The 12198-nt window shown below is 29.7% G+C and overlaps 2 protein-coding genes across 2 annotated transcripts; both read right to left on the bottom strand.

Annotated features, from left to right (window-relative positions):
* Positions 1 to 2063: 2063 nt before the first annotated feature.
* Positions 2064 to 4819, bottom strand: LOC111885846 (uncharacterized). Its single transcript, XM_023882073.2, has 5 exons — positions 4529 to 4819; positions 3873 to 4377; positions 3557 to 3758; positions 2971 to 3405; positions 2064 to 2646 (listed from the first exon to the last, which is right to left on the bottom strand). Exons 1-5 carry the CDS (start codon positions 4788 to 4790, stop codon positions 2215 to 2217), a joined length of 1836 nt encoding a protein of 611 aa, XP_023737841.1. The 5' UTR covers positions 4791 to 4819; the 3' UTR covers positions 2064 to 2214.
* A 4279-nt stretch (positions 4820 to 9098) lies between these two features.
* On the bottom strand, positions 9099 to 9707 carry LOC128134145 (uncharacterized). The gene is made up of 2 exons (XM_052771612.1): positions 9524 to 9707; positions 9099 to 9301 (listed from the first exon to the last, which is right to left on the bottom strand). The coding sequence occupies exons 1-2, from the start codon at positions 9705 to 9707 to the stop codon at positions 9099 to 9101; spliced, it is 387 nt and encodes a 128-aa protein (XP_052627572.1).
* Between the last annotated feature and the right edge of the window lie 2491 nt (positions 9708 to 12198).

Raw genomic sequence — 12198 nt, 5'->3', positions numbered from 1 at the left:
CCAGATGTTTGATCAAAGATCTGAAGCCACTTTCTACAAATCATCGACACTGCTCTTTCCATCCGAAAACGATTCTAATATCTCTGCCCAAAATCAAAACTGGAAGCAAAGTAGTAGACTCATACGTGCTTGACTAATCTCAATTGAACTAGAACAGTTGAACATATGGCGGTCAACAGACGGGAGATTGCTTGAACAGTAAACGTCATCTTGGTTTAAGGGGAACGAACCGATAGACACATATTAGAACAAACGACTTGGTTTTAGTCAAACTAGAACAACGAGAAGATGCTAGAGACAAGGAGGAGATATCGATGAGCAATTGAACAATTAAAAATATATTTATATTCTATCTCTTCAGGCTTAGACTAACCCTAGATCAAGAGAAAAGGGAGTCATCATTTTACTGAAGGTTAAACAATTTGGAAAAGAGGAAAATGAAAATAATGGAGGGACGTGAACAAGGGAAATGAAAAAAAAAATAGAATAGAGGGAAACAAAAATTTTGGAAAATATTTATCATTTTAAAAGATAGAAACGACATTGAATATCAAATTCCACTAAAAGACATAATATAGTGGCACAAAATAAATGTGTCCCTAAAAGTTTGTGGCACTAAATGTTATTTTGTTTATACTGTTTAAAGTGTAAAGAAGATGTTTAGGATTTAGGTCAAAGTCACGGAGGACTAACAAACAAAAATGCTTGAGTTTGCTTGATATGTAGGTTAGATTATAATAAAGATTATATGTAGAAACGATATTGAATATCAAATGCCACTACAAGACATAATATAGTGGCACAAAATAATTAATATGTCCCTAAAAGTTTGTGTCATTAAATGTCATTTTGTTTGTAGTGTTTAAAGTGTAAAGAAGACGTTTAGCTCAAAGTCATGGAGGACTAACAAGCAAAAATGCTTGAATTTGCATGAAATGTAAGGTAGATAGTAATAAAGATTTTATGTAGAAGTTAAATGACAATTTCTCAATGTATGGATGTATAATATAAAAAATCCATTCCTACGAAAAATCAGGTTCAAGATTCCAATGAAACAACAGATTCATTGTATGGTGTAATTTAGTTATGGAGTAGAGTGTTGTAATTATTATACTATTATATATAGGAAGTTGGTATCGTTTTTATGTTTCTTAATGATTTTTTAGACTTGAATTTAAGATCTATAAATATTTTTTTAATTATATCAATTAGAAAGGTATGATCATATTTCATGTTAAGTGAAATATATACGGGTGTTTAAATTGCAAAACGATAATTACTTTTTTTTTGCAAACTCTCAACATCTGATTTCAGTATAATTTATCTTTTTAAGTAGTGATTTTATTTATATATCTTATATTTTTTTTTCATTTGGTTTATCATACCCCAATAGTTCATACAAAAAGCAAATTTTTGAACAGATTTGCACCATGTTATTGTTGGGTAGGCTATTGCTGTGGGTACCGAAAGTTGAAGATGATTTTGGAGTTTGGTATTTAGTTGGACACATCTTATTTGATGGTTTAAATGTTATTTGAAGATAACCTGGAACTTCAGTTGCATTACATAAAATAAAATTCATTGTTTGGTTGTATAGATGTATTTTCCTGGTGGGAATATTGAATTTTGTGGAAGCTTTTTGACTTTACTAGACTTTATAATGATCTTTGTGGATTGGAAAGTTTTTGTGTTGTTGATGGACAATTTAACCCTTGTAGATGGATTTACCCCTGCTTAATTCCACCTAGCCCTATTGTGGGAAATTTCTCCTCGTTTTCTGATGTTTGCTCCCAAGCTCTCTAACCGTTGAAATCAAATTTGGTTGCTATTAAATGTGAGGCCTTCTTCATTTTCTCACTAGTTTCATTTTGGGCTCAGAGGTATATTATTTTTGGTTTTTTGGCTACCAATCATTAATAGTAATAAACGACACAAAAACATCATTTGATCTATTTATAAAATAAAACATTGAGCATAACTCAAATTAAACAATTCAACATAAACTTACGCTAAATCAACATATATAAACTTTCGTAAAGGAAACATAAAAATAGTGTGAAAATTTTTTGATAAACATTATTAGTAAAATAAGTTTCATATCATAGAAATAACTACAAAACTAATCAATCAAATATATCTTCATAATTGTAACTAATCTAAGATATAAATTATACTTCTTTTTCTCCATAGACTCGTAGCTCATGAATGCCACAACTATACAAAATAAATCACATGGTCGAGGTCTATAACTTTTGGAACTGTATGATGAGATGGGAACTTCGGAAGAAGTTTCCCAATGTAATTTGCAACATCGAGATAAAATGAATATGTATCAATATAAGCACCTTCAGTTGTTTTACAATTATGTGTCTTCAGTTTGGTTCGTTTCACATGAAATGCTTTGGTTGCATTGGTACCAAATAATGTGCAAAACTTTAAGTCCTTTTCCTTGAGCAAAATCTCCTCGAAAGCCTTAGTCTTGAAAGTCCAGCTGCCTGTAGTCCAATTGAATTGGTAGAGGGAAAGAAATCTTTCTCCGTAGCTAGCTATAAATTCTATCGCGTCTAGAATGAATTCATACTCCTCATTGGACATATAGTAGGGGAAGCTTACTCTTGTCCAACCCAATTTTGCTCCATTGTAGCCCTATCAATGAATGGATAAAGATAAAATTTAAAAGAACCCTAAACATGGTTGGTAAATGTAAGAATATTTCTATGTAGTCATGTAAAAGATATTGAAGTTATTATTATTATTGGACATGGTAGTCTTTCCCCTTCTAGAACTATATGTGACAATGCAACTATGGAAGAAATATGACACCAAGATATTAGAGTTTAGATGTTCTAATAGACATACAATAATTAGGCTTGGTCGAGGCTTAGATGATCATATACTCTTTTATTTGAGTAGTTTGAAAGAAAATAAGTTAAATTGTCCATGGAGAAATGTAAAAATAATATTAATTACCATTTCAACTGCAGATTTTATTGCAAGCGAATGTTGCTCATCGATTCCAAGCAAGAAATGAGCATAGGGTCCCGCACAAGCACACCCTCCCCTAGCTTGGATACCAAAAAGGTCGTTCATAAGCTTAGCAACAAAAGCCCCATTAAGAGGCTTATTATGTGTCCCTTCTTCAATATCTGAAGTGTATGTAGTCGCGTAAACAAGGAAAGAGAGAATTGGTTGTCTCTCTACCTTCGTATTTCCCAACACCCATATGTTCGGATTTTTCACAAGCCTCTCTAGTGCCTTTTCAATGTAGTTGCGCTCTTTCTTGCAAATAACTTCACAGCTAATGTATTCCTTTACTTGAAATGCTAAAGCCACCTTTACTCGTTGGATAATCTGCGGGGTCCCAGCATCTTCCCTTTCTTCTATGTCATTAACATACAGTGTGTCCTATGATGATGTCAAACGAATGGAATGGATTAGATTGAATTTCAATGTCATTAACATTAGAAACCGAATATAAACAGCAAAAGCGTCCCTTTTTAGCGACTAAATTAACAAACCAATGCCAAAATGGCCAGTTTTCTAGTGATGTGCGTACCTTTTCATTGAAGCAATTGACAAAGTTAACTGTTCCACCTCCACATGTTGAAGGGGGAGAATCTTTAAGTTTGTATAGTGCCTTGCTCATAAGAAGAATCCCCGGTGATCCAGGCCCTCCAAGAAACTTGTGTGGACTTAAAGCTATGGCGTCGTAGCCATCATCAGCACCTGATCTCATGTCAATCTCTACATACGGACCACTATTCAACATTCAACATTAAAGATATATCAGATTCATACTGATCGAGGGTCTGACCATTTATGTTTGATAGATTAAAAGGTTATGAAAAGAATTAAAGAAATAAAAGATCTACCTTGCTGCGAAATCAAAGCATGAAAAAGCTCCATATTCATGAAGCAAGCGAGATAGAGAACGGGTGTCAGAGCAAATTCCAGTGACATTACTACAAGCAGAAAAGGAACCAAGCATCGGGCGTCCAGTTCCTCGATAAAGATTCAGTTGGGACTTTAAATCATCGATGTTGATTAACCCTTCATTGTTCAAACCGATCTCTATAACTTCCGCTAGGCTTTGCCTCCATGAAAGGAGGTTGGAATGATGTTCATAAGGACCAACAAAAACTACCCACCTTTCTTCATTGGTGACGCATGATTCTAGTACTTTTTCTCGTAAAACTGATGGAATAGAGATTCCCATGACCTCTTGGAGCCGTTTGATGGCTGCTGTAGTTCCCGATCCACAAAAAAGAAGTGCATCATCATGTGTTCCACCTAAGCACTTCTTGACGAACTCAGTCGCTTCATGAAGCATTTTCATAGTTTGATCGCCTACGTAGCTGTCGCTTGTGTGAGTATTACCTGAATAACATTTGAAACGTACGTTCTTAAATTAAAAGCTGTTTTTAGGGCGACATGGATAGTAAACCCATTTGGAACGTTCTTTTTACATAATTAATCATGATAAATAATCCATAAAAATAAAAAAATATATATACATATGTAACGTTACCATAGAAGGGAAGAACAGTGTGGATGATGTAGTCTTCTATGTACCGAAGACATCGACCTGTTGCTGTATGATCGGCATACGTGAGCTTACGTATTCCAAATGGAGTGTGAATCTCAGCAATCCCACCTATTATTTGTGAGCGTACCCAGCTTAGTTTAGCATCAACAGTTGAATCACAATGACTAATATCATTGTTAACGTTTATGGCCTTGAAACATTGCTGTTCCACCACTTTCGGATTGGTTAATAGCGTCGGCAACATTACTTTTTCGTGTAAGAATTGAAGCTTAGTGATAAGTTTAATAAATAATGGTATTTGAATATCAGAGACTTGAAGTCTATTTAAGGACATCTTGTGTGCGAGGGAAAAAGATATAGTCGCCTGAATGATAAAACTACGCGTAAGTTAGGCTCAAGTAATAATAAAACTGTGGTATGCAGGTTTGGTTCAAATGGTATAGAGGGTGGTTAATTTACGGCTAAACTATGAGCGTTGACCTGCATATCTTGAAAGTGGAACACAGATTAAGTTAAAGTCAGAAAGGTGGTCGCTTGAAGTTGTAACACTGCCAACCTGAACTTTTTTTTTCAGTTATTTGCCATACAAAAAAGAAAAAGGGTATTTTTTTTTCCACACACCAATGTTTATCGGCGTGTTTGGCAAAAGTAGTTGTTAGCTGGAAGCGGGTAGCGGGTAGCTGGTAGTGTGTAGCTGGTAGCTGGTAGCGGGAAGCTGTAACTTTTATTTGCTATATGAATGTTTTACAAAAGTAGTTGGAAGCTTTTGAAATATATAAAATTACATAAAATTACAATTGATTAAAAATAAATAAATATATAAATATATTTTTAAGGGTAATTATGGAAATTGATTTCAAAAACTCATGAGCGTTTTGTTAAACGCTACATGAAGTAGCTTTTAGAATCGGAGTGTTTTGCTAAAACTAAAAACTAAACGCTCGTACTGCCAAACGAAGCTTTTTGTTTAAACTATAGCGTTTTGTCAAAAGCTAAAAGCTAGAAACTCCAAAACGTTTTCAAAAGCTTTGTGTCAAACACGCCTTATGTCTATTAAAAAATCATAATGATTGATTAATCATTTCAGTAATAAATTATTTAGGTTACATCGTTTTCTGAAAAAGTAAGTTTTTTTTCTCTCTTTTTTATTTTTCTCTCATTTTTAATCTTTTTCTACTTTTTATTTCTCTCTCATTTTTAATATTTTGCTCTCTTTTTATTATTTTTAATATTATCTTATTACTATTATTATTAGGATATTACTTATTTTAATAATAATTTTCGGTTAACATAAAATATTACTATATGTAATTTTTATTTATTTATTAAACTCAAAGTAATAAATCAAAGTCAACATTTTTTTGATAAGCCGATATTTTTTATTTGTAATATTTTAATATAATTATAAATCAATTAATAAGAATATTTTTATAAAAAACTGTAATTGTTAACAAAAAAACTACATGTTTTAAAAAAACTACACGATTTAAAAATACTACAATTTTTATAAAATAAAATAAAACTGCACATTTTTTTTTCAAAATTCATGTTTTAAAACAAAATTTCATGTTTTACAAAAAAAATGCACTTTTAAATAAAAAAATGCACGTTATAAAAAAACTAAAAAATAGCAAATTATAACAAAAAAAAATAAAGAGTTCTATGAAAATTAGGTTTATTATAAAGGAAAAAAATATTACGTTTGATGATTTACGACTAAAAATAAAGATAAAAAATGATTACTTTTTTTATACTAAAATTTTTTTTGATGGCTGAACTATGCAAAAAAAGTATATAGTAAAATTTAAATATGAAATGAAAATTAAAATTAAATATAAGGAGATTTTGTTTTGTTTTTTTTTTGTCTTTTTTTTAATATTTTTTTGGAAATTTTTGAAAAATATCATCATCATTTTGTTAATCGTCAATTATGGTTCAACAGCAGTGTCAGCATAACGCGTGATGGTCCAGTGAATTGGTGGTTTAACGACGACGACTTGATAGTTTCGGTGGTCCGGCAAAACGACGACGACATATATATATTATTTTTAGTTTTATTTATGATTCTATGATTGTAAAGTATTTTAATATATTAACATGAAAGTTTGAAAATCAAAATATTATATTGCAACGTTATTGAAATGTAAAAAAAGAAAAAATTATTTGTTATATATATATATATATATATATATATATATATATATATATATATATATATATATATATATATATATATATATATATATATATATAAAAGAAAGAGAAAGATAAAAAAAATATTTTTTCAGAAAACAATGTAAGTAATAATTTATTAATGGTAATGATTAGCTTAGGTATATTTGAACTATTTTGTCCAAAGAAAAAACATAGAAAAAAAAAATTAAGACAATTTTTTCTACATGTATGGTTTAATGGTGTTTTCACTTCAGTCGGATCTATTCTAACTACTAGATTTTTTTTTGTTGGAGGAGAATAAGTGGCCACAAAATAGAGACACCAAGGAAAACCATAATTTAAAGACACTTAACCGACTAAAAAAACCACTATCGGAAACTATTTCGAACAAAATAGTTCAAATAAAGAATGTTGATATTATAAGGGTAAATTTATTTGCACTCTCTTTTATTACCAACTAGATTAATACCCCTAGAAACCGCGGTTCATAATTACTTAAGATTTACAAATATTTATTAATTTACAAAGATAGAATTCGTGTATTTAAGTCTATAACAATAAGTATTAAAATATATATATATATATATATATATATATATATATATATATATATATATATATATATATATATATATATATATATATATATATATATATATATATATTTTGTTATGAATATCCAATTTACATTAAAATTTACTTTATAAGAATGGTCCATATATATTACTTGTTTGTTGAAACTTAAAAAGCATAATCATTAAACATATATTTTTATAAAAATGTCGATGCTATAATTATATAATTGTCAATTTAAATTAATATGTAAAACGGTTTAAAGATATAAATAACATTCTTTATGTTTACATTAATGATAAAATGAGTGTATAATGAAATATTAAATTTAGTACACAAACTAATATAATAAATTACAAAATGTACGTATTACCAATAATAAATAAAAGATGTAATAGGTTTTTGTAGATCTTATAGATTTGGATTTGTAAGGATTTTAATTATAGGTTTGGTAGGCATGTTTTAAAATCAAAGAATTCATTTAACTTAAATTTATTATCTGATTTAACTTTATAGATTTTTTTTTTAAAGAGCAACTTTATAGAATTTGAAATTTATAAAAACATTTAGATATTTTCATCTAAAAAGGGACGAGATTTATGGGTTCTTAGAACAAGGATTTCAAAATTAAATCTTTAATAATTAAATATCCTTTTATTTTTTTTCTATATATCTTACTATCCATTTAAAATGATAACAAATGTATTAAAATATTATTAATCTTATCTAAATATAAAACATATCATCATTTTACATTTTACATGAATAGGAAGATAAATATGAAAAAAATGTCTTGATAGAATTAGATAATTAGATAGCATTTTGCCAATCTAACATTGAATCTTTAAATACAATTAGATGCCATATATCTTAAAGGCTCTGAAGTTATAAAAATCAAATGTTGTCAAATTATAATCTTTAATAAGATAAAAGAAAACAACCAAATGGTTTCTAGTCCAACGGTACCTGATATTGTTTTTCCACTTTAAGGTGGATGTTTAAAGTCTCGTTGTGAACATAGATGTAATTAAGTGTTAAATTACAATATATTAGATTTTCCGGTTTAGAAAAAAGATAAGAGAAAAAAATTTAAATTAAAAGTTTGTAGAAAATAGAAACAAAAGTAAAATTATGAAATTTTGATTTGAAACGTAATACACCCCATGATTTATTATTTATAATAATATATAAGACTACTATATGTTGGTAATGTTGGTAACATGTTAAAACATATGATCCACCAAAAATGTGTTGCCTAATGTCGTGTCACACATGTTACTATAACATCAATTGAGAAATTAATCAAACATGTTATAATACCCATTAATTTTGATGTCATCATTTCTTTTTTCTTTTTTCTTTTTTTGATTTATTTTTTAATATTTATAAAAATAAAATTAATTTAATAAAACATGTTATTTAAATCAAATCTAAATTTTAAATTAAGCATAGCATTTAAAAACTAAAAAAACATTACAACAAAGAACAAATAACATTTAAAAACTAAAAAAATATATTTCTCCCTAATTCACTATTATTTATCTTCGTTACCATCGTGCATATAATCTGTCAAATCTTCTCGAAGTTGCATGTATTTTTCATGCCTCTTGAATATCAACGACTCTATGTAAATATTTTGTTGTGTCTGGTTGAAATTGTACGTATCTGGGTTCCGTAGCCAAATACTCTGTAATATTTCGTTATTTTTCGTCAATCACCATTTATGCATTTTAATACATGCATACATAATATCTAGTAGAGTTTCTAATTGATATGGTCGTGTCGCATGTTGATTTATGTGTCATTACTTCTTTAGAACTCCAAAAGTACGTTTCACATCCTTATGTACTCCTTCTTGTCGTCTCTTGAAAAATTTGTCTTTTAGTTCTACTAGGTGTCGAAACACCTTCACGAAAGTGGAATATGATGGATATATTTCATCCGTAATGTAATACACAAATTTATATTCATTTTCACTCACTGTGAAATGAGCATCTGATGTCTTTCCTGAAAAAAGATCGTTGAATATTGATGATTGGTCAAAAACGTTGATGTCGTAATTAGAACCCGCAACCCCAAGAAAAGCATTTCAAATTCATAAATCTTAGGAAACAACAATCTCTGATACAAATGAAGGCGTTCCACGATGACCACTTGTATACTAGTCTTTCCCCGCTACGGTATAGTTTCTCCATTTCCACTATGTGTAATCAATACTTCCAAGCATACCCGAAAAACCATGTCTTTCTTCATGTGCAACATATAGTTGTTGCATACCATTTAACGAAGGTTTCCGCAAATAAACGTCATTAAAAGTTTCAACAACACCTCTTGCCGATCTATACAAAGTTTCTTTTGCAGTTCTTTCATACATTCTCATATAATCGCCAATAGAATCGGGTAACTCCCCCATATCCATAACTTTAATTGTCGTAATATATTTCTGCAACCTCTAGCATCATATCTTATTTATAAATATTCATACATAAACATATATTTAATATGTAAAAAATGTATTTATTTTATATAAAACCTACATTTTTTGTGTAAGAAACAATACATACTTTCGAACGCGTTGACTATCTATACAAACACACTTTTTCACAAACGAAATTTTCTTTTGAAATCGTTTGTTTGGTAGACATAGTTCTCCACAAAATAATCGTGAATAAGACGTTGGTGTCCTTCTTCGTGATTTTCGCTTAATATCGCACGTCTTGTTAGTAAATGTGTTGGATCTAGTTGTAATAGCACGTTCGTGCAATACTCGTACATCATAAAGACGAAGATATCATCAGCAACATCATTGTTAGACGGGTCAAGCGGATATTTTTTTTGTAGAAGTATTGAAATTTTATAAAATATAAAAAAATAAAAGAATGGTATGAATGAGTTTGAGGTAGAATGTATGTATATACAAGTAATAAAATTAATATTTTTATTTTAATATGGTTGTTCATCGACGGGCATTTGACTTTTGAAGCAAAAAAGAGATCGTTTCTCCCCGTTGTCACCGTAATGCGCCTTGTCTTAACGTCAGTCGGGTCGAGTGTTCGTCTCCTACTAACACCGTGGAGGCATGTCCAGTTTGGCGATAACGTCCGATAAGGGGCCCATAACTATTAGCCTAATATGCATATGTTTTTTCAAAAATGAAAATAAATCTTATTGTCAACAACTTGAAGTTTATTAGAGCCATTAAAAACATTTCCACATTAACACAATTAAATTCAATGCTCTTCTCAATTATATTATAAAAGGGATAAATAAATAAAACAAATAGACATGTACCATAATATATTGAATGAAGATGACATTGTTTAAAAACGCAAGATTTAGAACTCCAATTGTGAATTGTGAATCTAAAACCAGATTGCCACTACTGCTAGAAGTTGTTAACTTGAGGTAGGGGTGAGCAAAAACCGCACCGTAACTAAAATTAATCGCAAAAACCGCATAAACCGCAATCGCAATAAAAACCGATGGTGAGGTTTTCTGTTTTTCAAAAACCGCAAATTTGCGGTGTGGTGCGGTTATTAGTTTCCAAAAACCGCAAAAAAAAAAAAAACGCACCGCACCGCATATATTATATACAATTTTTTTTATCAATTATTAGTTTGTTAAATATTAAAAATAAGACAAGTTTCATGAATTGAAGACGTATACATTACTAGAAGACAAAAATGTTAGTTTTTTCTTATGTTTCACTTTGAAAAAAGGATGAAATTAGACAATTTTAAGATATTTATTGTTAATTACTATTGATTTGGCGTTTTTAAGATATTAGTTGTTTGTGGTTTAAGTTAAATAGTTAATTGTCTTATACCTTATGGTTTTTTTTTTATTACAAGTAATATGTTTGAACTCTTAAAACTATTTAAGCTCTAAACTGTGGTTAAAGACCACACAAAGTAATTGAACCAAATCCATGCGGTTAATAACCGCAACACAGAAAAAACAAAACCGCACCGCAAAAATAACCGCCTAACCGCACCGCAAAAATAACCGCACCATGCGGTTTTGAAATTGGATTAACCGCATTTGCGGTTAGTGGTGAGGTTTTGGCTAATAACCGCACCGAACAGCACCACGTTCACCCCTAACTTGAGGTTTACTGTGCTAATATTTTTGAAATTTCCATGAGACATAAAAAGTTATAATGATGAAATAATTCAGTTTTTAACGTGTTTTGAGTCCAAAATTCAAATATTTTGCACAATAACGTTGGGTTTATTTTAATGTTTACTTATTAACACCATCTTTAATTCAATTCAAAACACGAACCATATTCCATCTCTTGATATCAAGGGACATTTCTACGATATGAAAATGCAACCGGTAGCAAATAGAATTTTTGCTACTATAAACTAAAACTTATTTGTATATAAAAATGGATGTATTTTTAGAAAAATCGTTTTTTAGCAATAATATATTTTAACATGTTAAAACTAAATAAAAGAAAAGAAGAGAAGATAAAAGAAAGTCATGAAAGAAAAGAAGAGAAAGAAAAGGAAAACAATTTTTTTTTGTGTTCCCGAGTTGAAGAGAAGTGGAAGGAAAATGAATCATTTTGTTTTTTCTTTCCAAATCCTTCCAAATCGGAAGGAAAGTTAGGAGGGAAAGTGCTCATCTCATTTCCCTCCACTTCCCTCCTTTAATGAAACTCGGAAACACCAATTTCTTTTATTTTCTTCTCAGTTCCATCCATTTCCTTTTCTTTCTCTCGTTAAGTTGAACTCAGGAACGAGGTGTAAGAGTTGAACCATTAACTTTAACTATCATTAATTCTCACTAATAGAAAAGTAAACAAAGTTTCGATCTAACTCGTTGGTAAAGTATTTATAAAATGTTTTATCTTATCAATTTGAAACTAAATCTACGAGTTATTCAATAGAAAGAAATAT

Source organism: Lactuca sativa, chromosome 5, assembly GCF_002870075.4.
Source record: "Lactuca sativa cultivar Salinas chromosome 5, Lsat_Salinas_v11, whole genome shotgun sequence".
Lineage (NCBI taxonomy): Eukaryota > Viridiplantae > Streptophyta > Magnoliopsida > Asterales > Asteraceae > Lactuca > Lactuca sativa.
This window is presented reverse-complemented; position numbering and strand designations above follow the sequence as displayed.